This window comes from Dama dama, chromosome 9, assembly GCF_033118175.1.
Source record: "Dama dama isolate Ldn47 chromosome 9, ASM3311817v1, whole genome shotgun sequence".
Taxonomy (NCBI): Eukaryota; Metazoa; Chordata; class Mammalia; order Artiodactyla; family Cervidae; genus Dama; species Dama dama.
The window spans coordinates 47,588,007-47,615,335 of NC_083689.1; the positions used below are offsets into that span (position 1 = coordinate 47,588,007).

At 48.4% G+C, this 27,329-nt stretch overlaps 2 protein-coding genes across 2 annotated transcripts in view; one reads left to right on the forward strand and one right to left on the reverse strand.

Annotated features, from left to right (window-relative positions):
- Nucleotides 1-27,329, forward strand: part of LOC133062376 (uncharacterized) — a 230,502-nt gene that overhangs the window by 185,624 nt on the left and 17,549 nt on the right. The window contains exons 5-6 of the mRNA XM_061151302.1: nt 3,947-4,049; nt 5,126-5,200. Of these exons, the coding sequence (XP_061007285.1) occupies nt 3,947-4,049; nt 5,126-5,200 (178 nt within the window). The remainder of the gene's footprint in view (nt 1-3,946; nt 4,050-5,125; nt 5,201-27,329) is intronic.
- The window catches only part of FSTL4 (follistatin like 4), a 414,616-nt gene that overhangs the window by 49,530 nt on the left and 337,757 nt on the right, over nt 1-27,329 (reverse strand). The window contains exon 7 of the mRNA XM_061151300.1: nt 10,513-10,679. Coding sequence (XP_061007283.1) covers nt 10,513-10,679 — 167 coding nt within the window. The remainder of the gene's footprint in view (nt 1-10,512; nt 10,680-27,329) is intronic.

Consider the following 27,329-nt stretch of genomic DNA (forward strand, 5'->3'; position numbering starts at 1 on the left):
TATTTATTTTTAATTGAAGGATAATTGCTTTACAATACTGTGTTGATTTCTGCCATATGTCAATATGAATCAGCCACAGGTATACATTTGTCTACTTTTCTTACTAAGAGAAGATGCAAAACTCCTCTTGACCCCTTGGAGACACCACCAAACCATCCTTCCTGTTATTTCTCTTGTCCTTCCTGAGCTCTCTTCTCCCATGGAAGCAATTTGGTGGCAGGAGGGACAAAGGCCACTAGTCAGTGTGGCAAGGGCCCAGCCACAACCATGAGTCCTTTAAGGATGCTTTCTGGCTAGTTAACCTAATGAGGGGTGCAGGCCCAAGTGAGGTCTGGGTTAAGGCAGAGGCTGGAAGGTGGAAAGTGGATGCATGCAGCCTGCTCTTGGTATCAAGGAAAACGACACTCAGAAGTGCTCCCACTGGGGTAAAACATTGAAGAAGGCTGCAGGAACCCTTAAGAGTTTTCTCTGAAATATTGCTCTGCTTTAAAAAGCCCCATTCCGGTTACCCGGTGGAAGCTTCAATAATAGAAATAAAACACCAGATAGCTGATTTGTCCTGTGTCATAACAGAGTCATAAAGGGTTCATACCTGAGTCGCTTATGAAAAGTTAATAGTCACTTCTGGGGATGACATATTTCTAATCTGAGCTGTTTCCCACGTTAAAACCTAAGTTTGAAGGAAAATACATTTTGCTTGGAGTCTCAAAGTTTGGAAAGGCATCCTGAGAGAGGGCTGGGGAGCTGGGTGTGGCCACTACCTTGGGAACCCCTCTGTGCCTCACTTGGCTGGTTCCCAGACAGACTACAGACTCCAACCCAAAGGGCGACACCAGATCCATTTGCTCTCGGAGTTTGGGGCTGGGGGTCCCCTGGCATTTCCCTCTGGGCTGCCTTCCTGAGCCTTCATATCCACAGCCCTTCCTTATAGGAGGGCCCTTGTAGCCAGTCTCGGGTTCTGTCACCCTCTGCTCATACTGCCACCTCCATCCATGGGATGGTGTGGTCACGGGGGCTGAGAAGAGCCCCCGGGTTGAGGTGCCCGAGGTCCACTGCAGGGTGGTGCTAGGCAACTACACCAGCTCAGCATCCACGAGCTAACCGTGTGCTGGGAATCTTGACACACATCGTCCAGTTTAAACCTCAGAAAAAAGCCTTGAAAACCATAAAGCAAAACAGAAGCCAGTTCCCACAGGATGAGGAAGTAGAGCCCTCCTGCACAGTATGTTCAGAGTCTGACCTTCTCCACCACCTCCACTGCTACTACCAGAGGCTCGATGCAGTGACCTCCACCTCTGAGCGCTGCACCTGCCTCCCGCATCACAGCCCAGCGACGCCCCTTGTCTTACTCCCATTCAGCGTACTGTTTGCCACCTGTCTCCCTGACTAGCACGTGAGTGCCCTAGGGGAGGGCAGGGACACTGGTGCCCGCTGCTCACTGCTGTGTCCCCAGTGCCTGGCGTAGGGCTGACACAGGGTGGCCCTCAGTAGATACTCGTTGAGCAGACTGTACAAGCGGCTGAGCTGGGCTCTCTGCAGGGGCTTTCCTGATTTTGGTTCTTTGGGTTGGACAATGGACATGTCCAGGATGTGTCCTGCTTTCCCATGCCCCCAGATGTCGCCAGTCACACAGGGGTCCAAATCAAGTGGCTGGCAGGGAGGCAGAGAGCCAATCTGAGGTCTCGTCCCCACTTCCCCACCCTGCCTCCTTCTCCACACTGCATTCTCAGACCTGGGCACGCTGGGAGGGCTCCGCACACGGCAGCAGGCAGAGTCCATCCCAGACGAGGCTCATGGCTTCTGTGAGCCTGTAACAGAGTTGCTTGGAGAAGGAAATGGCAACCCACTCCAGTGTTCTTGCCTGGAGAATCCCATGGACAAAGGAGCCTGGTGGGCTGCTGTCCATATGGTTGCACACAGTTGGACACGACTGAAGCGACTTAGCATGCATGCCTGCATTGGAGAAGGAACGGGCAACCCACTCCAGTGTTCTTGCCTGGAGAATCCCAGGGACGGAGGAGCCTGGTGGGCTGCTGTCTATGGGGTCACACAGAGTTGGACACGACTGAAGTGACTTGGCAGCAGCAGCAGCAACAGAGTTGCTTAGCCTCTGGTTTTTCCTCAGTGTTCCTGGGAGCAGAGGTGTGATCCCTCAGGTGTGGAGGGTGTGGGGCTGCTGGATGGGTGATGCTCTACTTGGAACACCTAACTCATTACCAGCCTGTGACTCAGGCTCTGGGGAAAATGTGATTCTGTACTCAAAAAAAAAAAAAAAGTCTCTGGGCTGAAACAATAGGCATCATATAATTATAAAAAAAAAGTGTATATTGTTTTCTGGGACACGAATACTGGCTACAGAAATCAAATTTCCCTCATTGGATGTAAAGAAATTACTTTAAAAATTGATTTATAAGAAGTTACATAAAACTAACGCTGCAATCCTTTCTCTCCTGAAGGTTCTCTGAGATGTGTCTGAACACTGCTATCAGTGCTTGATTGCATCTCTGTAATTGTCTTTTTATGGATGGCTTTTTTTTTCTTTTGCTCTGATGCATAGAAATGTATTAGCAAAATCAAGGTTCCTTCCAGAAATAAACAGATGCTAGATTAGACCATTCTTTGTATTGATGCACATCTGTCTTTGGAAAAGAGATGATTTTACTTAAAGAAATGGTTTTTGCCTTTTTAAGAAGCTATTTTCTAGGTATCTGCCCTTAATAAAGCAAGCAATTAAACAAGACTTAAGTATTAAACAATATTTAAGCAGAGGCAAGATGGGAGATGTTGTCACAGTGATACATGTGAGTCAGGTCGAAGTAATATGAAGATGAGGCATCAGTGCTGACTATTTAGTGACTAAATGTTAAACACAAGGACTCCAGAATGATTTCAGAGGTGAGGTTAATGGTATTGTCAATGCTGGGCTTCCCTTGTGGCTCGGCTGGTAAAGAATCCGCCTGTAATGCAGGAGACCTGGGTTTGATCCCTGGGATGGGAAGATCCCCTGGAGAAGGAAACAGCTACCCACTTCAGTATTCTAGCCTGGAGAATTCCATGGACTATACATGGAGTTGCAAAGAGTCGAACACCACTGAGTGATTTTCAGTTTTCACTGTCAATGCTACAAGTTAAAACTCCATTTAGAGACATTTATTCAAGCTTTTCTAACTCTGCCCTTCTCAGGAGCTTCCTTGGCTCTCTTTGGAGAGGATGGAGAAGGCAGAGGGTCTTTCCCTCCCGGCTGATTTGACTCTCCCCCTGAATCTCATGAACCCTAGCATCCCATCTACACAAATGGACCCAAACACTGCAGCGCCTTGGTGATGGCGGGTCCTCAGAGATGTCTGCACTGCACGTGCCCCCTGCATACAGCACTACCTAACAGGTGGGCAGAACACCTAAACCACCCCTCTAGCCAGACCCCTGGACACACCCCTACCCTCACCCCACATAAGGAATTAGCTTGCTCCCCTCGGAAGCAAGCAAGCAAGGGAAACTGTTGTTTATTTTTGTTCCCCTCTGCTGCAGCAGGGTCCCCAATAAAGCCTTGCCTAAATTTCTTTTCTGGCCTCTAGTCAATTTCTGTTGACTGAAGGAAGGCCAAGAACCCTGGTTGGTAACAAACTGAAGTTTCAGACTGTCTAGAACCTGCTGCCTTCATCCGGGAAGCCTGCAACCCTCCCCCGGGGACACTTGTATCATGAGTCCCCAAGCCAAGAGGGCCTTCCCTGCTCCTCTAACCTGGATCACACTGTCAGCCAAGACCGCTGATTGGCATTCCTGCTGTTTATGAAACATTCCGGAGAGGATTTGATTAAATTTCCTTCCATGGCTCATTTCAGGGACCAACAAGGCTTGCAATCAGGAATTTTCTCCTATTATGGTGTTTAAAACTTGAATACACTGCTGGAAGGGGTATAAACTGGGTGCAACTTATTTTTTGTAGGAAGATTTGGCAGTATCCATCAAAACAGAAAATGTGTCCACCCTCGATGGAGTTACTCCACTTCTAAGAACTTAAACACCTACTTACAGAAATGTGCAAAGAGGTATGTACAAAGATGCTCACTGCAGTGTTGTTTGCAGATGGTAAAGCCTAAAAGCAGCCTGAATGTGAGCTCCCTGACCTGGGACTTGGAGCTCTGCATTTAGGGTCTAGAAGCTGGATCAGAACCTTCCTGAGGAAGCCGGTACCTTTGAGATGGGGCCAGAAGTGATCACGAAGCACAGGTACAATGGGGAATGAGGGGTGACCCTGAGGAGGCCACTGAGAAAGCTAAGGCTAGATGAGGTACCTGGAAGGCAGAGTCCCCCATGAGCTCTACAAGATGTTGTACCATGGGCCAAGCGCTGTCTCTAGGAGAGTTTTGGCCAATCCTCCTAGTGATTTGAGTTCATCCAAAACTCAAAAGAACTGAGTGTGCATCCGTAACCAGGATTTATTTGACAGGAGCTGGAGAGAACTGGCCAAAGCCTTTGAATGCTTCAAGTAGAGTGTTTTCCAAGATCTTAAAACAAAATGTACCCAAGCGTTTAATGAGATTATTTTAATGCAGAACCTACAACCACCGTCTAGCATGTTGCAAACAGCTCTCCATGCTAATCAAACGCCTCTCATCTTTTTACAATGGATTCATGACTGGTTCATATAAAGACAATAAAAATTAAATGAGTCATGAGCTCCTAAATCATTCTCTTTTGGTCTTTTTAATAACTCACTTCCAAAGAAGAGCTGGCTGAGAGCGTATGCTTCATTAGAGTTATTTGTTCATGGTTTTACACCATTTAGGCATGGGAAAAAAGTGAACCTTTTAACACATCCTTCAAACACTGCCACAAATACTTTCTTCTAATGGGTTTTGTTTTTCTGCTTTTATCACTGTACTCTGCCTGTCGACATTTGAAAGCCCCAAATAGGGAGATTTGGTGAAAGAAAAAAACCAACAAAAAAGAGTAGCTCTTTCAAGTCATTTGCAATATACTGGGGTTTGTTATGAGCTTTTCTTTTTTTTTTTTTTTTAAAAAAGAAGAATACAATAGAAAAATGTTTCCTCTCCCTGAGAATATCTTCGCCAAACAACTCCACGTGCTGGTCTAAGAGCTTTCTGCCTTCTCTTTGCGGCAGAGGCCAGCAGCTAATGAGACCGGGAGCACCAGACACGTGGCTGCACCCAGAGTGGACACGCCCACTGGGGCTCAGGTACTGTAGCCATTACTGCTAGAGCAGAAGGTAGGTCCAGCTGCCCCAGAGCGAGACCCTGGCAATGCTGGGTGCTGGGTGCTATTGTCCTAAGGGCAAGGAACCCATGAAGCTCTAACTGGGTGTGCAGGTTGGCTGCAAGCCCTGGTAAGTTCCTGAAACCCCTGAGTGACAGAATTCCACTTGCCTCATAGGGGTGTGATGAGGATTAAATGAGATGATGCTTCTGAATGGACTGTCTCAGAGACCAGCCCCCCAGACACAGCAGCGTCTTGGTACCAATGGTAGAAATACCTTATTAATACTAGCAAGGATTTGGGGATCAGCTGATTTCTGGGACTTTGGGGATGTCTTCTCCCTGCTTCTGCTCCCCTCATGGGCAGCCCCTGTCCTTGGGGACATAAGGGACAGTGAGGAAGACAGTTAGTGGTGAGGGCAGGGGACATTGTTGGAGCAGGGGGTGCAGACTGGGTTTGGGGATGGTCCTTTCACTTCCTGAGTAGCCGCTGTGTGGTCTGGGTAGGGCACTGAGGCTGGGATGGGCTCTGCTTCTGCCGACAGTGGGACAGCCTCCCCCCACCCCCAAGAACACCCAGTGTGTAGGCCTGGCTATATGAGGAGTGTATGGATCTGCTGCTGAGATGGGCCCCACCCCGGACTGAAGCCTGGGAAGATGGAGGCTCTGCTGTCCGGGTGAAAAAGGGAGCTTCCTGGCTCCCGTGCAGGACTCACATCTCCCGGGGCCCTGTCTCCCATGTGATTTCCTTATCACAGCACTGCATGACCCCAGGGCCCAGAGAGCCCTCAAAGGGGACCCGGTTGGTCCCCTTCCTGCTTCGGTACCTGTGGTGAGGGCATCTCACTGCCTCCTAAGGCAGAGTCCTTCCCTAGCATAAGCTCCCCCCACAGGCTCTGGTTGTGGCCCCCCTGGGATGATGGGGTGCCCTTCTCCCATGTGACCCCATGCTGTCTGAGGAGAGCAGGTCAGAGGCCAGGCAGGCTGACCAGAGGTCCACGGGGCGGGGGTGGGGGTGCTGAGAGGTGCAGGGTCAACCTGGCACACCAGCGTAGGTGCCCTCCCGGCCAGCAGCCTGGCCCGAGACCAGGGCACCTTCTGAGCTGGAGCCATGGCCCTGGGTCCTTGAGGGTTGAGGCAGCGGGCGCAGGGCCAGGTCTGAAGCTGCTAGACCCACAGCTGCTCCTGTAGAGATCCCAGCAGTTGGCTGGGACATAAACAAATTACAGGCCGCCCTTTGTGAGCTCCAGAGATTGTGCACAAGTAGAAACCATCATGCAAACAGGAGGAGGTATCACAATCCAGAGACCCACTGCCGGGAGCGGGGCAGAATTCCCACCCCAGCTGGGGGGCACCTGTCTGGGGGGTCTTTGCCCTCCTGGTACCCAATGCTGCCCTCTGCTCAGGGGGTTTGTTTTTCCAGGTGCGGCTGAGTCAGGGCCCCTAATGGTCCGGGCTGCAGTGAGATTGAGGTGTCTTGCTGGGGGAAGGGCTCAGGCATCCTTAAGGGGGAACACCAGGTCCCTAGGACCGGCTACACTGTGCTGCATTGCTCCCTCAAAGCCAGGCAGAGTGTCTTTGCTCTATGCTCTGGCACTGGGCTTGTCGCTCAGTAAGTGAATCCAGAGGAGGGCTCCTCACGTGTGCTGTCTGGACAACTGTGGACACACTGGCGACTCCTGACTGCTCCTGACAGCGACGTCACTCACTGGGGAATCTGAGGGGCTCCTCCTTGTGCGGCTCCGGGCTAAACGGGTACATTTACTTTCTGAGCAAATATTATTCTGATGCTTGGGGCCTCCTTGATGTTGGCAAGTCAGAAAAGTTTAATTACATGTGTCATTAGCATGGCATTCTGTAATAGCTCTGTGACCGAATTCATTAACGGAATTCTTAACAGATAAGACAAGACAAATTAATATTTTGTTGCCCATGAAAGCTTCTCATTAAGAGAGTAGTGAAAAAGTGATTAATATTTTGTTGCCAATCAAGATGTCTCATACAAATGACAAAGAAAGGAGGCCCACACCTCTGTGCGCTCTCTAATCTCCCCGCCTTGGGTTTTGTAAGCTGATCAGCTTTCCCTGTCATTGCAATGTTTCGGAGCCAGTCTCTCATTACAAGGCCTGTGATCGTGTTGTGTTTCATCTCTGACTACGGCAGGAGGGGGTAGGCGCTGAGATGCCACAGGCTGGGGGGCTCTACGAACCTACCTATCCCTGATCTTTGCTCTACCAGGGTAGCCCCCTGGACTGCTCTCCCCTAACCCGTCTTGCTTCAGGGATGCGCTGTGTATCCTGATGGCCCAGCCCTGATCCAGCCTAATTTCCTCCTACGGCTACTCCCCTCACCGTCCAGAGCAGGGCTGTGCTTAATGAACCCCTGCTGTGTGCCAGTCACTGGGTGGGGTGCCCCCTGCCAACACGCTCAGCCTGAAAATGCCCTCTCAAGGAGGACAACCTCATCTCCACTGCCCCAGAGCATCTCTGCAGCCTCAGAGCAGGTGTATGGCTCACCCAGGGCGGCCCTGGACCCACTGGAGGTGCTGGTCAGTGTCTGCCCCCGGATGAATCAAGGCTGACCTGAATCAAGGTGACGACAGGCAGCAGAGACCACCCCAGAGTCACATCTGCCTGACGGGGGCCTCACCAGACCGCGCTGACAGCTGGTTGGGGACTCAGGCTGCAAGGGGTTGAGAGTGCTGTCTGGTGGGAGAAGTAGTAATAATAGAAATAATGAAAATAAGAGCATAATAGCATGGACATCATGTGCTAAGAACTCCGTGTATCTTTTAATCCTCATTACTGCCCTATGAGGCAGGATCTATTATTCATCGCCTTTCCACAGAAGAGGAAACTGAGGCTTAGAGAAGTCAAATGTCATTTCCAAGGTTGCTAAGCCAGTAAGTGGTAGAGCTGAGACTTAAACCCAGGTCCCTTTGACCCTGGAGCCTGTGCCCTTCATGAGTAAGGCTGTGCTGTCTCTCTCCTCTCTTGAAGGCAGGTGTACATGTGTGTGTTTGTATATGTGTCTGTGTGTGTGCGTGTGTTGTGTGTGTTTGCACGTATCGGGCCAGGACCCCTGTGGGGCTAGCACTGCCCTGCGCCCTCACTTGGGGGTTTCTCAGAACCACGGGGCCCTGCTTGCTCGCGGGCTGCTCACTTGCCCAGAGGAGCGAGTGTTTCCTGGGAGGTAACGAGAGGCCATTAATCTCCAGTTGCACCACAATTACCCAAATTGCTAACCTCTCTGTGAAAAGTAGAAATGCAATTGAGTTGGTGCTGGAGGCATGTTCGAGGGAGGGGAAAGACACTCAAAGTAATTTAATTAACTGATGGCAAGTGCATTAAAAGGAGCTCTGCCTCTGCCTTTATTTCTAATGTCTTTAAATAGAGCATCGAGCAATGCACACGGACGTTCAGACACAGGCGGGCCTGACCTAGTTCTGAATTAATCACCACTGGCCAATCATGGTTAAAAGCTGACAACCCACCTTGAGAGGTTCGCACGCACAAACTTGCGCCCCAGCAACACACATAACATGCACATGCACACATACATACACACCCTAGTCTTTACAAGCAGGACACTGCCTTCCCTTGCTAAGATCTCAGACAAGCCCTGGGCATCGTAGGCTCAGAGGAAGAACTCTGCCCACTGAGCACCTGACCAGCAAGCAGTCAGGCTTATGCTGGCACTGACATTCAGAGGTGGGTGGATACTGTCCGCGCTCACTATAGAGGGCAAACTGCAAGGAAACCATCTTGCCTGGTGTGATAAAGGTGAGGGAAGGGCACTTCTGCCCAGCCCTGCCCAGGGCTGGACTCCACAGTGACCCCCCTCTTTCCACCTGCTTCCCCAACCATCTTCAGTGTGCATCCAAAGGGACCCAGAGAGTGGCAGAGTCCTAGCTTTGTGATTTGTTACCCTCTCTTTCCACAAAGCAGTCTCAGAGCTGGATGAAATCTTTAAGGTCATGGGGTTTAGCTGCCTTCTTGTGGCTGGCAGCACTGTTTACCATGACCCTGAGCTTGTATGCCTCTAGGGATGGGGAGCTCACTATCTGATGTGATGGGTCACTCCAGTGCAGGGCAGGGCTGATGGCTGGAGTGGTGCTCCATCCAAGCAGCCCCGACTGGTCTCTTTTCGGGGTGCGCTTTGTGCTAGTTCAACTCATGGGGTCACACAGCCCAAGCCAGCTACCTCTGCCACAGCCCTTTGTGCTAGTTCAACTCATGGGGTCACACAGCCCAAGCCAGCTACCTCTGCCACAGCACCTTGACCCCCACCTTACAGCCGCTAGCGTGAACTGACCACTGACTCCACAGGTCTTCCTTCTTGGGGCCAAGTGGCCCATTCTTGGTTGGCCTGTCCTGAGCCAAGGAGACTAGGGCTGCTTGTCTTCTGCCTGAAACTTGAATTCCTGTCACTGTAGCTAAAGACCTGTTTGCCATCCTGGCAGCTCCCTGCATGGGTGACATTACTCCCTCTTCTCACATGAACTCCTGGGAAACCACCGTGCCCGCACCAGTGCCAAACCAGGGCCAGTGCATATTCTTCAATCCTTCTATCGCTCAGGACCCATAGAAGGGAGGCACCGCTAACACTGCTTTTCTAATAGATTAATTCACTGAGGATCCATTTAAGAAACTGTCCAGTCATAGAGGCAGAGTGGGGTGATGCTGGGACCCCAGTGCAGGCTGCCTGGGGCCCTCAGAGCCCAGGAGGCCCCCATTGCTCATGTTGGGCTGTGAGGACACAGGAACTCTCTTTTTCCCTCTTAACTCATCACATCCATACTCCTTGCCCAGCAAACAAGACCCCTGGGCAGGCCTCTCTGGTCTGATCTCGTTTTTTTTTACCTCGCCCCCTGCCCCTGCTTTCTAGCCAACCATCCCAGAGGCCACCTCTGCCCTCCACAGGGGGCGCCCTCTCCCCAGTTCCAGCTGTCTGTGTCCTTCCCAGCTTTAGGATCTAGAGACTCCCCAGGAGGAGAGAGAGCATCTCTCCCCACAAGCCAGATGCTCTCCCCTGCCTGGGAACCTCCTGCCCCGCCCACAGGCCTCCCCCTAGTATTCACCTTATTCTGGGCCTGGCTGCAAGTTTGCAGACACCATCCGTCCTGTTCTCTGCACAAGGTGGGGCTGATACTTCCAGACACCAGATAGCAGGCTGGATGGCACCAACGGGGGATATGAAAAGAAAGCCCTCTGGCCCTGCAGCTCTCACAAGGCATCTCACACAGCTGGCCTCCCCAGGGGGTGAGTCTGAGCTCAGACAGAGCCTGGTGACTTACATTGATGTCTTCCAAATCCAGGAAGTTCAGGGCCAGCCCGTTGCGCCTCCAGACGATGGGTGGCCGCAGGTCTCCACGGATGGCGCAGGTCAGCACCGTGCTGAGTCCCACGGTCACTGTGGCCACACTGACCTGCTCCTCGGGGGCGAGGCTGAGCTGCACCACCTCTGCAGGGAAAGGAGACGCTGTCAGCTGCAGGCCCCGGGCGGTGAGGTCTCTACTCGAAAGGATGTGGACAAGGGGATCTACTGCAGGTCAGGGGCCTGGGGAACTTCAGGGATCAGGAGCATTATCTGCAGTGGGCTGGCTAAACAGACAGATGGACACAACTCCTGGGAGAGGGGCCATGACTTACGTCAAAAGCTCCAAGGGTTCTGTGAGTCACATCAGGTCAGGAACCACAGTCAGCGCAAGGGAAGTGTCTGGGCTGTGGATCTGTGAGTGGAGCCAGGGAGGTGGGCTGCTGGGGCCATGGGGCTGCCCTGCTGAAACCGGGGAGCCAGATGCGCCGGCCCCGCCCTGTGCTCACCAGGCCCCATGGAGTCCGGGCCTTGCCAAATTCAGTCAAGGTCCGCTGGCTGGGCCGACAGGTTTCTTGCCCACCTGGGGGCAAATTAAAGGTTGCACTGTCTGCAGTCTGGGGAGCGAACTGGCTGACCTTTGAAGGTTTGCTGCTGCCTAAGGAGCCTGTGAACTTGGATTTGGGTTTCTGTTCAGCGACCATGAACTGCAGCCTTTAATTTTTTGAAGTGTACTTTGGGCTGCACAAATGACTAATCCTTGCTGCTTCACACTTGATAACTGGCATTAAGACTGATCACTTGTCAGGCAAATGGGGAGGGTCTAAATTATCTCCCTTTCAGAATCAGACCTTTTGGAATTCTCAGGGTTAATGAAAAAAAAAATCAAACTCAGGCTACTCAAATGCCAACATGGGATGAGGTTTGGAGTGGGGAGTCGCTAGCTTCACTGACTGCATGGCCGCCCTACTGCCCTTCCCTCATATCTTCTCTTGGGGAGGCAGCGTGGGCGGAGGGAGGCGGGCTGGCTCTGGGGGCCTGGGTTGATTCTAGCATGCTGGCAAAGGGTGCTAGGACCTGGGGGGCCCTGACGGGGTGGAGCAAGGCCCAGAGTTGGGACCCGAGCTCTATGACTCAGTGGGACACGTTTGAGCTGCGACCAGGCGGCACACCTAGGCTCAGACTCTCTTGCTAGTATGTGTATGTCGGGGGGAGGGGGTGGTGGAGAAGGGGAGCAAAAACCATCACAGATGCCACACATCGCACAGCAGGTACAGTGAGAGCTGGTGCAGTAGAGACCAGTCCAGTCCTGGGCAGCAAAGCCCTTCCCCCAACTACAAACATTCATGGCCCAGCCCTGGGCCCACAGAGATGAACACGATATACACGATATACACTAGGTACTTAATCAGGTCTCGTTGGATGGCTGAATGAAAAATGAAGGAAATAGAAATACAGAAGGAAAAAAAGGCAACAGGCCGGTGGAGAGGGGACAATCACACACAGGAAAAATGGGACTCCTGGTGAAGGAGCCACATGAGGAAAAGATAAGCACTGGATGATTGATGCAGACGCAAACGGCATAATATTTTATAAACACTGAAGTGATGCATTTCAAGCTCCCTCTTAAATCATGTTCAACTTGCTGCCCTCCCACCTGTGAGTCATGAGGCTTATTGCTCAGGGCAGAGAAGGCACTAACCCCCCTGTAGCAAGACCCAGGTTTCAGAGATTCAGAGGGGCTGAGACAGGGAGAGGGATTTACTAATATTGTTTAGCTCCCGCTGTGCCCAAGTACAGAAGAGACCATTCTCCCTCTTGGGATGAGGCTCAAGGCCCTATGGAAGTGGGAAGGGGCGTGGAAAGCCCCCTTGTCCCCAGGGGAATAGGGAAGGACACAGCGGGAAGGGCAGAGAACTTGCCTGCTAGTATGCAGGTGAGGGGAACCAAGGAGGCTCGAAGAGGAGGCTGAACCCTCCCTCACCTGGCTGGTACCCCTCCCCACCTAGAGTGACCACACAGATGCGGCAGAGAGCCAGAGTCTGCATTCAAGGGGCCAGAGACCCTTTGATCCTGAGTGGTATGGAGGGGCCCAGTGGTTCATGGCTGGGCCATGGTGTGCCCTATGCCTCTGTACTTGAGGATGGCATCGGACTCTCAGAGCTGAGCCTGACTGTGCCAGTGGGGGCTTGGGAGGCCGAACTGTCAGGGATCATGGGACTCTGGACTCCGCTGGGCTGAGAGTGCCCAGACCAGGAGCACAGTGGCGCTGATCCCTGCTGAGGGTGCCTGCAGGCAGGGCGACCAGGGGTCCTTGCAGTGGGGACCAGAGGTGGCAGAGGACAGATAGCTGTATACTCCCCTCTACACTTGGAAACACAAAGTTGTATTTTAAGCAGTTGTAGAAAAATGTCTGGAGGAGCCTGTAGCACAGGGCTGAAAATAAACAAACAAACAAACGAACCCAAGTGGGAAGCCTGTGCGGCTTGCCATCCGCCACTGGGACGGCTGGTTCCCACATTTTTCCTGAGCATGCCCCAAGCATTTGTATGTCTGAAGATGTGTGATTTCATGGGAAAGACTCAGGCAAAATTAGAATGCGTGAATACTGACAAAACCATCATAATTCTGCTCCTGTCAGCTACACAAATATTAACCAAACAGCAAATATTTGGATCATTTAAAGTTTAATTAAATGAATGTTTTATTAGATTTAGTTCATGTCAATATTCCCTAGGTCCTTTAAAAATTCTAGAGAGATTTATGGCCAATGAGCTGCTCCTCACTGCCGGTTTTTTTTTTTTTTACTGTTTAACACGTGTTCCCCGGAAGGCCCCACTTCCCTGCTAAGTGACCTCCCAGGGTGATTTCCCAGCGAGGGAAAAATGAGGCAGCCTCACAGGTGGGGGCTCGAGTGAACTGGGCAGATGTGGGGCTGTGGCTCTGGACACCTGGCCCCCGGGGCTGCCAGAGATCCCCAAGCAGCCTTGGGCAGTTCCCTTCCTATCCCTGGTCCCCAGCTGAGTCAGGAAGGGTTGGTCTAGGAGGGCTCTGGGGGCCTGGCCAACTTTTAGGCTCTGGGCTGTGCATGCATGGCTCTGAGCAGACGTCCCTGTTCATCCTCCTTTGTCCTGCCAGTGCCTAGTTGCTGCTCCCCCAGCGCCATCTGCCTCTGTTCCCTGCCCACTTGCCATGATGGCACAAATGATGCCTCAAGGGGCAGCATGAACAGATGCCAAGCCCCCAGGGGTTCCCTCCTGATGTTCCCTGGGCCCTCCCTTCCTCTCCATCCGGGTCTTTGAGAACCTCCTGTGTGGTCACTGCCCCCCCCAACCCCCAGTTTGTCCCTGCTGCCCCTGAGTGTCCTGGAGGACAAGGTATATCATGGCTCTGCTCAAAAGCTACCAGCAGCTCGGCATCACCCACAGATTCATCATGAATTGAGAACAGTCCCTGACCTTGCCCCATAGTCTCCCAGGTGACTCAGTGGTACCTGCTGGCTCCTATTCCACCGTGGTTTGGGGCCTAAGCTTGTGCCTACTTGGCACCTTCTACTTGTCTATTCTGAGACCCTTAGCCCCAGTCTTTAGGATGACCTCATGGGATGTTTTTGGGATCCTGCAGTCTTCACATAAGGGGAAACTTAGACAGACATTAGGTGAAGAAGATTGAAAGTTGTCCTGGTGAACCTGTCATGACTTTTTCAGGCTTAAGTAACAGATATTCTACAAAATGCTCAACATACTTAGGAAAAGAAAGAAGAAAGGGATTGATCTTTATGCCCATAATTGGGAAAGCTCAGGGGTGGAAGAGACTGCAAGCATCCAGGGCCCTTGACAATGGCACACTCATGGCTGCAAGGGGTCCAGGGGTGGCCTCATGCTCCCATTGTCCCTGTATGTGGGATCCTGGAGAAAGGGCCCAAGTCTTTCCTAAGGGCCCTGCAAAAAAGCATGAACTGAACTCCAATCACCCAGACTTATCTCCTATGTTCTTTCACGAAGTGATCTCCCAGGCCAGGTGATGAAGTGCTCTGCAGTCACAGGACTGACTGACCCACAGCCCTGGGCCATGTGACCGCCTCTGGCCCAGGTGGATGGATGGTGAGAGGTGGGGGTCAGATGTCATGACAGACAGGGTGTATTGGGCAGATCAATACCCTGTGGCCACTGAAGACACACAGAGAGGTCCTCTTTGGTTCCCTCCATCCCTTCACAGCCCCATCTAGAAGCCTAGACATGGTGAAAGATGATAATGGGAAGATGGGTGGAGCTGTGTTGTGAGGACCATGAGAGTCATCAGAAGGAAATGTGATCTCAGTTATTGCACCTACCCCCAACCTGCCGGGTGGCACTAGTGGTAAAGAAACCATTTGCCAATGTTGGAGAAGAAAGAGAGGTGGATTTGATCTCTGGGTCAGGAAAATCTCCTGGAGGAGGGCATGGCAACCCACTCCAGTATTCTTGCCTGGAGAATCCCATGGACAGAGGAGTCTAGCGGGCTATAGCCCATAGGGTAGCAAAGAGTCAGACATGATTAAAGAGACTTAGCATGCACACATGCCCTCACGCCTACATGTCTGCTCACTAGGGAGTGATAGCGGAGGGCTTTGGGATGTTGGTGTGGACCAACTGAGGGGACCCCGCAATCCTCTTAAGTTTCCCATTGTGATAGGGACCAGAGGAGGGCCAAGCAGTCTGGGATTTGTGGAGATGGCCCTCATTTGTGTTCAGTGAAAACACTGACTGAACGACTGTGGGCTGAAGCTCACCACTGCCCAGGCACGCCTGTAGATGAGGGGACTCAGATGTGTCTGGACCTGGATGCTGCTCCAGTGGGGTCAAGAGTCACTGGAGAGGGAGGTAGAGAAGCCATACTGCAGCCCTCCAGGGAGCAGCCTGTGGAAGGGCCAACAAGGACCCCTTCCAACTCTTGACTGTGGCTTTGCTGCTAACATGGTGCTGACCATCTGTGGTTCCAAGGCCACTCTGGGGGAAGTGTCCATAGGTTTCTGGGGCACCAAGCAACAAGACCTGTCTTGTGCCCAGAGTATGTTGGGGGCAGTGCCAGAGGGCTGGGCTGGGAGCTCCGGACAGGTCTGGGGTGAGAATACATCTGTAGAAAGAGTCTAGAGTCTCTAGAATGAGAAGGCTGGACTGGGGAGCTTGTCCAGTACTGCTGGCAGAGGTGCCCACAGAGGGATGATGTCCTTGCTTTAAGAGCCACAATGGAAGGCTGCCAGGGAGTAGGCAGTTGGAGGAGGGCAAAGGAGATGGGGTTTCTCACAGCTTGGGACATCTGTCTCCCTATAGGCCAGGCCTTCGGACATTAGCTGGCTTCCCATTATTCCTCGTGGGAGGAGGAGGCTCAGGTAGCATTACCATGACTACCAAAGTCAGCGTGGGTGGCTCAGCACAAGAGAGACCTTCCTGCTTCACCTGAGGCAGGAGATAAACGGAGCTCAGGCTGAGCAGCTGGAACCTGTCCCCTGTGGACAGATGCTTCATGATGAAGATGATGGCAGGAGTGAGGAGGAGCTGAGTCCTGCTCAGATGAAAGACAGAGACATCACAGGTTTCTCATTCTTGAAGTCAATGAGCTCTCCCAAACTACACGTGCACAGAAAGGTTCTTCAGAGCTCAGAGAAGGGAGGGGGCTCCAGACCATAATATGTTCTGTCAGTTTCCCAGAAACCCTTGCCCTGGAATCCATTCTGGCTAAGACATGTGTATGAACATGGTTGGCGGTGCTGAATCAGACCAAATGTGGACTCAGAGTCAGGTAAAGCAAGATGATTGGCCAGGGGAAACCCAGAAGACCTGCCCGGTATAAGTGATTTAAACTACCCCAAGGGCATGACTCTTTCTCTGAGCCCACCTGTGTATATCTATCCACACTTACTTTTTTCCTCCTAATAAATGCTTTACTTGTTTCACTACTTTCCACCTCTTAATAATTCCTTTCTCCAAAGCAGAGCTTGTCACTGGCCACTAACCCTGGTGGTCTAGTGACTAGGATTTGACACTCTCATTGCCTCAGCCTGGCTTCAGTCTCTGGTCTGGGAACTGAGATTCTGCTTCGAGCATCTGATGCAGGCTGAGACACCTGAGATCCCACTCAGCAGGCTGCATGGTGGTGGGGGTCCCCCAGGGCTGTCTGACCCTCTGGTAACCAGCACAGTGCCTGGCACACGGCAGGTCGGCTTCAGGTGCAGTCCTGGGAGACATGTCCCTGGCTCTCAAGGCCCTTCAAGCCAGAGTGGCAATGCCCTTGGTTTACAGCCCTCACTTCCCTCCCCGCACATACACCCTCGGTGCTCCTTGGAGCTTGGAGAGACGGGGCGGTGTGGGGGATTAATGGGCCCACCACGAGCAAGTGAACAAGCACCCTTCCTGGAAGCAGGAGGCCATAAAATCTGAGTCGCGGGAGAATTGGGTTTTAGTTCCTATTACAGCTTTCCCTTAATCTCAGGCACTATTTCTCACACTGACTTGAACTCGATGAGACACTCATAAACCCATCAGCACCCTCTCAAGCAGGCTTCTGTTGCTTCACAGCAATAGAAATTAAATTTCTCAAATTCCTGTCAAGTTGGTGTTAGTTTTCTTATGCTAGAAATGCACTAATGGAACACATTCCTACCTGGACATTTGCCATTTTTCAAATGATGTTCTTGGTGGAAAGACTGTCCAAAGCTCAGTCTACTGGCTCCCACATCCCTGTGTGGACTGAGCTTGGGTCAGGGGCTGGCTGGGAACCAGGGAGGCCTGGAGACCAGGTGCTCAGAGTCCTACCAGAGGTGGCCTCTTTTCACACTTCTCTTCCGACAAGCAATGTGCTTCTCCCATGCCCTGAGGGAACCCTCTCCCCACCAGTGGCCTGGGAGTTGCCAAAGCAGTGTGGCCCCGTGTGACAGTCTCTACTAATCTGGTCTTATTCCTGTGACCATGGCCATGCTATGAGATGGTTAGTGGAATAGAAACCAGGGTAGAGTGTGTGTTGCCTAAGGCCATCTGACCAAGTAGGGGACAGGCAACGTCTAACTGCCTGGACCTGATGGCCTCCCCTGGCACTTACGGGGCAGGGCTGCTGTGGGGAGGTGATGCGGGTGTTTTGTGACTCCCCTGGCCCCATCCACCAGGGCCTGCCTTTCCGGGCTCCCTTCAAATGCTACTGAAACTCTATGGGTGGGAGGCTGGGAACACGTGGTCTTTCATCTCGACCCGCATGTTTTGAGCACTGGGGCATGTCCAGCCTGTGCAGGAGGCCTAGGCCAGCTAGACTCGCACGCCTTCAAAATTTCCTATTTCTTTATGCATAATAAGATCCCATTTTTGTGTCACTGTTGGATTCCCTCTGGTGTGCTTTATTTGGGGGAGGGTAATAAATTTACTAGTTAATTACCTCCAGATCTGGGGGGTAATTTACTTTCTCAATTGACTTACGTTGTTTGGGGTTGCTTCAAGCATTTCTGCAGTTTAGTTATTAAGTTCTGCTCTCTGATGTAAATAGACACCTTTATAAGCTGCATGAAGACAGACCATCTCTTTTATTTCTTTTGTATCCCAGCACCTAGCACAGTTCCTAGCACATAAAAGGGCTTAAAAACTAATGTTAAGCAAGTAAACAGTTAGGGTAGTGTTCATTCAACAATTATATACTGAGCACTTCCTATGTACTAGGACACAGTGGGAATATGCCAGAAAGCAGATCATGCCCAGAGCCTGCCAACCTGGGACTCCTGGCTAAGCAGGGACAGAAGTGTCACCTGGAGGGAGAGCATGCCCCTGAGCCTGTCCACAGACCCTGGTGCAGAGCCCTGGTTCCTGCAGAGCCTGATCAACCTCTTTTGGTGGAGCTCCCCATGTGCCCAGTGGTGGGTCCTGCAGGGGTGGATGTGGAAGGCTAACTCATGTCTTGCTCCCAAGGAGCCCAGGTCTGGCATAGCCTTCTCTTTGTTTGCAAGGCAGGGGGTGCCCATGGAGGAGCCAGGTCACCTGGGCATTCTCCGAGCTCTAGGGTTGTTTTGCCTCCTCTGGCCAATGAACCCTTTCAGCTTTGGGAAAACTAAACCACAAGGCGACTGCTGTGGGCAGGTGAGGAGAGGTAAGAGCTGAGCTCAGCATCCAAAGGCTGTGACACCACTGTCTCAGGATGCTTGGGGGTGCCATGGGTGTGGCAGGCAGCAGAGGCATCAGTGGAAGAACAGGGTCAGTGCCGAGGTGAAAAGCCCAGAGCCTCCTGGTCAACAGGCTACGTGGCCCCTCCTCCCTGGTTGGTCTCTGTGCCTGGTGGAGCCTCAGTCAGGCCAGCCAGTCTATGTATTTCCCACTCCCTGCCGAGTCTGCTCCCAAAGTAATGGGAGCACCTCTGCTCAAGATATTTGCAGAAGGAAAGTATTTTAACCCAGAGTTGTTTTGTGGTGACTGTAGGGAAAAGACTGTATTATCTTATGCAATTATATACTAGCTACTCAGAATTTGCAAAAATTCATACAGATGTCAAAGACTGGATCTAGAATCTCCTGGACAAGCTGTTGGTGGAGATGAGCAGGCAACTTTTATCTGACTAGCGTGAGGGTGCCAAGCTATGTGTTCCCAGATACTGATTCATTTTCCAGTCTCGCTAAGACTATTCCCCAGCCCCTCTTAGAGCCAGGATGTAGATATACAACAGGTTCTGACCAAAAGAATTTGATCATGTCTGGCTACATAAGCGCTCATTGTGATGGTTAATTTTATGGATCAACCTGACTGGCCCATGGGGTGCACAGAGAGTTGGTCAAACATTATTCTGGTGTATCTATGAGACTGTTTCTGGATGAGATGAACATCTGAATCAGTAGACTGAGTAAAGCAGATTGCCTTCCCTAGTGTCCATGGGCCTCATCCAGTCAACTGAAGACCTGAATAAGCCAAAAAGTCTGAGTAAGAGAAAGAATACCTTTCCTGACTGTCTTCAAGAGGGGACACAGGTCTTTTCTCCCCTTCAGTGAGTGCATGCTCAGCTGCTTCAGTCATGTCCAACTCTTTGCGACCCCATGGACTGTAGCCTGCCAGACTCCTCTGTCCATGGGATTTTTGAGGCAAGAATACTGGAGTGGTTGCCATTTCCTCTTCCAGGGGATCTTCCCAACCCAAGGATTGAACCTGCATCTCCCGCATTGCAGACAGATGTCTTTACCACTGAGTCACCAGGGAAGCCCTTATCATCTCTTCCTGAGTCTTGAGGTTGCTAACTTTCAGACTGAAATGTACACCATTGGTTCTCCTGGGGCTTGTGCTTACTAACTGCAGACCTTGGGACTTCTCAGCCTCTAAAATCATGTGAGCCAATTCCTTATAATAGATCTCTCTTTCTCCCCATTCACTCATTCATCCATCTATCCACCCATCCATCTATCCATGCTGTTGGTTCTGGTACTCTGGAGAACCCTGACTAACACAGTTATCATCCACACTCACTTGTTCCTTGCATGGAGACTGTATGGTCAGGTGTTTTGTGAGAACAAAGAACACAGCCTCCTAGTTGCTGCTGGAGGAGAGCTGCATAACCCTATCAGACCTGAGAAGTCAGTCTTTACTGCATTATGCCACTGAGATTTTATGGTTTCTATAGCAGCTGGTGTTGATTATCTAATATACCATCCCCTACCCCAAGAGGAAGAAATATAAGTTAATTTACTTCCATGGAAGAAAGTGTAATGAGATGTGGAAGGGACCTTTGGGAGGGTGAGGCATTTGGGTCAGGAAGCCTCTGCTAATCCTCTGACAAGAGGAGATCTAACTTCTGTTTCAATCCCCAGGACATCTGTCCAGGGATCTCATTCTCTCATCCCATAGCGGTTCCCACTGCTTTCACTATTAGAATCCAAACATTGTGCCCAGGGAGGTGACATCTAAGGGCAGGATGGGAGAGAATGTGTAAATAAATTACACAATATAATATGCTCTGTGGGTGGAAGGAACAAGATGCTGAGAGAGAGAAAGGCAGGGGAACCCTATCAAGACATAAGTGAAGATATTCAGGATTGAAATGGTGGAGTAGTGGGACATGAAGCTCATCTTCTCCCACAAACATAGCAAAAATATGTCTACATGTGGAACGATTCTCACAGAATATCTACTGTAAGCTGGCAGAAGACCTCAGATGCTGAAAGGACAAGAAAATATTCATGTGACTGGGTAGGAGAAAAGAAAAAAAGAAAGGAATTGGGATGAGACCTGTGCCCCTGGGAGGGAGCTGTGAAAGAGGAAATGTTCCTATACCCTGGGAAGCCCCCTCATGGGAGTGGAAATCAGCTGGTACAGAAGGGAAGCTTCAGAGCCTCAGAGGAGAATGCAGCAGCCAGTTTGTGGCAGCCAGAGCAGAGGGAGAAATACACAGATGGTCAGTGCTGCTGTCCTGCACTCCCCAGCCTGAGATGTGCAACCATGGGTGTAGACAGTTTTCTTGGAGGCTTTAACTAGAGCTTTGGTGATGAAGCAGAGCGAGGACTGGAATTGGCTGTGTGGAAACAGTTTAGGGAGGCTGGAATCCAGTGTGACTGCAACTGAGGGTGTATGAAAAGGACGCCGAGGTTGCCTTAGCGGCCAGTTGCCATTGTTTTGGGGATGCATTAGGGGAGGGGAAGGACCTGGACTGTAGCCTTTTCCCTTTGCACATGCTCACAGATGGCCGGACACTGCCTGCACAGTCGCCAGGGGTGGTCATAAGCCACCGCTGCTGCCTGCTAACCATAAGTGGTTGTGAGCTTCTGCCTCTGTCCTTGCAGACTCCAAGAGTGGTCAGGAGATACCTCTGCTCCCATCATGTATTCTGGGGGCACGCCTGAGCTGCCTCTGCCTCTGAGAACCCCAGGACTAGGAACCAGCTGCTTCATTTGCACATCCCCTGTCAAGAGGATAATGACCAGCACACATTGAGGAAAGTAGCTACAGGCATCAATACTAAAAACAGGCCTCACACCACATATATTAAACCCATACAAGCTACACATATAAATAGCCCTCTAAGACCAAGTAGATAACTGTTTCTCCTAAACTCACAGAGTTAGGGAAATACAAGTAAAATGAAGACACAGAGGAACAACTCTCAGTTAAAAGACCAAGAGCATTCCCCTAAAGAACAATGAAACAGATCTCTTCAGTCTAATACCAATTTCAAAAAGGAGATAATGAAAATATTAAAGGAATTAAGAAAGGCTATCAAAAGAACTGCAGAGTATTGTAAAAAGGAACTGGAAACTATAAAGAAGAACCAAGAAAAATTAGAAAATTCATTGGCAGAAACAAAAGCTGAGCTAAAGGCAATGAAGAGCAAAACGAATAATGCAGAAAAACAAAATAAGTGACCTGGAAGACAAAATAACAGAAAACACCTAATCAGGATGGCAGACAGAAAGCCTAACAAACAAAAAAAGAAAGCAAAAGAAGAGGCCTATGAGATAACATAAAGCATGACAATCTATGCATAGGGATCCCAAAAGGGGAAGAGAGAGAAAAGGGGATTGAAAATATTTTTGAAGAAATTATGGCTGAAAACTTTCCAAACCTAAAGAAGGAAACAGATATGCAGGTACAGGAAGCACAGAGGGTCCCAAACAAGATAACCCCCAACAGACCCACACTGAGACATATTATAGTAAAAATGGCAAAAGTTAAAGATAAAGAGAGGACTTTAAAGGCAACAAGAGAAAAACAAAGAGTTAATTACAAGGGAACCCCCAGAATGATGTCAGCTGATTTCCCTATGGAGATGTTGTAGGTCAGAAAGGAGTGGCAAGATATATTCAAAGTCCTGAAAGGGAAAAATCTGCAGCCTAGGATGCGTTACCCAGAAAGATTATCATTTAGAAGAGAAGGAGAGATAAAGAATTCCTCAGACAAGCAAAAACAAAGAATACAGCAACACAAAATCTATCTAAAAGAGAATATTGAAAGGTCTTCTCCAAGTAGAAAAGAAGTAAGAATCTATAGAAAGGAGAAAATCACAATTATAAAGAAAATCACTTAAATAAACCAGTACACATATTAAAAAAAATTTCTGTGAAAGTGAAGATAACCACAATGAACAGCAAAAGGATGAACATAAAGATGTAAAAGAAGACATCAAAATCATAATATGTAGGAGAGGGGTGTGTGTGTGTGTGTGTGTGTGTGTGTGTGTGTTAATTGCTCAGGCATATCTGACTCTTTGTGACCCCATGGACTGTATCCCGGCAGGCTCCTTTGTCCATTCTTGTCCAGGCAAGAATACTGGAGTGGGTTGCTATTTCCTTTTCCAGGAGATCTTCCTGACCCAGGGATCGAACCCACATCTTCTGCAGCTCCTGCGTTGGTAGGCAGATTCTTTACCACTGCACCACCTGGAAAGCCTATGCACCTATATGCTGCTACTGCTGCTAAGTCACTTCAGTTGTGTCCGACTCTGTGCGACCCCATCCCTGGGATTCTCCAGGCAAGAACACTGGAATGGGTTATATAGGAGCACCCAAATACATAAAACAAATACTAACAGACATAAAGAGATAAACTGATGAGAATACAATAACAGACGCTAACACTCCACTCACATCAATAGACAGATCTTCTAGACAGAAAATCAATAAAGCAACAGAGATCCTAAATGATATTAATACAATAGAATAGTTAGACATAATTGATATTTTCAGGACATTACATTAAAAAAAACCCAGAATACAAATTCCTTTCAAGTGCACACAGAACATTCTCTAGGATTGTTCATATGCTAGGGCACAAAAGAAACCTCAATAAATTTAAGAGCATAGAAATTATCTCAAGCATCTTTTTTAACTACAGTGACATGAAACTGGAAATCACCCACAGAAAAAGAAAGAAAAAGCAATTACATGGAGATTAAACAACATGCTACTGAAAAACCAGTGTGTCAAAGATGAAACCAAAGAAGAAATTAAACAATACCTGAAGCAAATGACAATGAAAACACAACCATACACAATCTATGGGATTCAGCAAAAGCAGTTTTTAGAGGGAAGTTAATTGTGATACAGGCCTTCTTTAAGAAACAAGAAAAATCTGAAATAAATAACCTAACCCACCATCTAAATGAATTAGAAAAAGAAGAACAAAGAAAACCTAAAGCCAGCAGAAGGAAGGAGATAATAAAGATCAGATAGGAAATAAAGTAGGGATTAAAATTAATAAAAACCAAGAGCTTTTAAAGTTTTTTTAAAGGATAAATAAGATGAACAAATCTCTGGCCAGGTTTACCAGGAAGAAAAGAAAGTGATCCAAATAAACAAAATAAGAAATGAAAAAGAAGGCATAACAACTGATACCACAGAAATACAAAAAATAATTAGGGAATACTATGAACAATTCTATGCCGGCAAATTTGACAACCTAGAAGAAATGGACAAGGTTCTAGAAACATACAGCCCACCAAAACTGACTAAGAAGAAACATAATTTGAACAGACCAATCACTAGAAGTGAAATACAATTTGCAATTAAAAAGCTCCCTATAGATAAAAAGTCCAGGACCTGATAGCTTCACTGGCAAATTCTACCAAACATACAAAGAAGAACTTATACTGATCCTTTTCAAACTCTTACAAAAAACTGAAGGGAAGGAACACTCCCAAAGACATTCTATGAAGTCACTACCACCCTGATAATAAAACCAGCTGAAGACACCACCAAAAAAGACACCACCAGGGCTTCCTTGGTAGTTCAGCTGGTAAAGAATCTGCCTGCAATGTGGGAGACCTGGGTTTGAACCCTGGGCTGGGAAGATCCCCTGGGGAAGGGAATGGCTACCCACTCCAGTATTCTGGCCTGGAGAATTCCATGGACTCTATAGTCCATGGGCTGCAAAGAGTTGGACATGACTGAGTGACTTTCACTTTCATTTCATGTTCATTGAATATAGATGCAAAAATTCTCAATAAAATATTAGCAAACCAAATTCAACAAGACATAAAAAGATCATACGCAAATCAATCAATGTGAAATACCACATAAACAAAAGAAAAAACCATATGATCATCTCAACAGATGCAGAAAAAATATTTGACAAAATTCAACATTCAGTTAATGATAAAAATTCTTACAAAATGGGTACAGAGGGAACATATCTCAATATAATAAAACTATTTATGATAAACCCACACCCAATGGTGAGAAGCTAAAAATATTTCCGCTAAAATTCAGAACAAGACAAGGATGCCCACTCTCACCTCTTCTATTCAACACAGTATGGGAAGACAAGAAAAAGAAGTAAAATGTATCCAAGTTGAAAGAGAAAAGGTAAAATTCTCATTTTATACAAATGATCTGATACTATGTATAGAAAATCCTAAAGATTCCACACAGGAAGGACTAGATCTGATAAAAGATTCAGCAAGATATAAGGATACAAGAAAGGTATGGAAGTCAGTTGCCTTTCTTTACACCAACAATGAAACATCAGAAGGAGAATTGTAAAAAACAATACCTTCTAAAATTGTACCCCCCAAAATACAATATTTAGGAATAAATCTGACTAAGGAGGTAAAAGACTATGCTGAGACTTATAAAATATTAATACAGGAAATTGAAGATGATTCAAAGAAGTGGAGAGAAAACTCATGCTCTTGGATTGGAAGAATATTATTAAAAGGCCATAGTACCCAAAGCGACCCACAGATTTAATGCTACCCCTATCAAATGACCCATGACATTTTTCACAGAACTAGAACAAATAATCCTAAAATTCATTTGGAATCATAAAAGACCCAGAGTTTCCAAAGCAATCCTGAAGAAAAAGAACAAAGCAGGAGGCCTAGTCCTCCTAGACTTCAGACAATACTACAAATCTACAGTAATCAAAATGGTGTCTTATTGGCACAAAAACAAACATATGGATCAATGGAACAGAATAGAGAGAAACCCAGAAATAAACTCATACGCCATGGTCAATTAATCTTTGACAAAGGAGGCAAGAACATACAACAGGAAAAAGTCTCTTCAGCAAGTGGGGCTGGGAAAGTTGGACAACTGAATCTAAACCAATGAAGCTACAACACACCCTCTCATTATAAACAAAAATAAACTCAAAATGGCTTAAAGACTTAAACATAAGACATGACACCATAGAACTCCTAGAAGAGAACATAGGCAAAACGTTCTCTGACATAAATTATACCAATGTGTTCTTAGGTCTCCAAGGCAGGAGAAATAAAAGTAAAATAAACAAATGGGACCTCATCAAACTTACAAGCTTTTGAACAGCAAAGGGGACCATGAACAAAATGAAAAGACAACTCATAGAATGGAAGAAAATATTTGCAAATGATGTGAGTGACAAGGGCTTAATTTCCAAAATATACAACCAGCACATATAACTCAACAACAAAAATCAAATAACCCAATCGAAAAATGGACCGAAGACCTTAGTAGACATTTCTCCAGGGAAGACATACAGATGGCCAATAGGCACATGATAAGATGCTCAGCTTCACTATTAGAGAAAGGCAAATCAAAACTAAAATGAGGTATCACCTCACACTGGTCAGAATGACCATCATCAAAGTCTACAAACAACAGATGCTGGAGAGAGTGTGGAGAAAAAGGGAATTCTTCTACACTGTGGGAATGTAAGTTGGTGCATTCACTATAGAAAACAGTATGGCAGTTCCTCAGAATATGAAAAATAGAATTACCATATGATCCAGAAACCCCACTCTGGGCATATTCTCAGACAAAACTATAATTCAAAAAGACATACGCACCGCTATGTTCACAACAGCACTCATTCACAACAGACAAGACATGGAAACAACCTGTCTACTGACTGATGAATGGATAAAGAAGATGTGATACATATATACAATGGAATAGTACTCAGCTGTAAAAAAAACCAAAATAATGCCATTTGCAACAACATGGATGAAACTAGAGATGATCATATTAAGTGAAGTCAGAAAAACAAAGACAAATATCACGACATCACATATGTAAAATGGAATCATTCTGTTGTACAGCAGAAGTTAACACAACATGATAAATCAATTTTACTCCAATTTAAAAGGGTATATGATGTTCTGTGCTTAGTCACTCAGTCACATCCAAATCTTTGCAACCCCATGGACTGTAGCCCACCAGGCTCCTCTGTCCATGGGGATTCTTCAGGCAAGAATACTGGAGTGGGTTGCCATGCATTACTCCAGGGGATCTTCCCAACCCAGGGATCTAACCCAGGTTTCCCACCTTGCAGGCAGATTCTTTACCATCTGAGCCACCAGGGAAGCCCAAGAATACTGGAGTTGGTAGCCTATCCGTTCTCCAGGGGAACTTCCCAACCCAGGAATCAAACCCAGGTCTCCTGCATCACAGGTGGATTATTTACCAGCTGAGCTACCTGGGAAGCCCCCTAAAATGTATATATAGATAAAGAAAAAGATGCAAGTGGCGAGTAGTGGTGGAAGACTTCTGAGTAGGAGATACTTAAGCAGAAATCTAAAAATGAGAAAAAACCAGGCCAAGAATGAGGGGGAGGACATTCTAGCCAGAGAAAGCTGGTGCAAAGGCCCTGAAGTTGGATGGGGCTCAGCATGCTCTGAGAACTGAAGAAGGCGAATGTGGCCAAAGTGCAGGGAACAGGGCAGGTGTGCGTGGTACAGATGCAGAGAGGTGGAAGGTGGCCAGATGAAATAGGCAGAGCCATGGTTCCTTAAACAAAAGATGTAATAGTTTTAATTTAAGGCAATGGAAAGTGATGGCAAGGATTTTGGGTCAAGAAGGGCTGTGTGATCTCATTTGCATGCTAAAAGGAA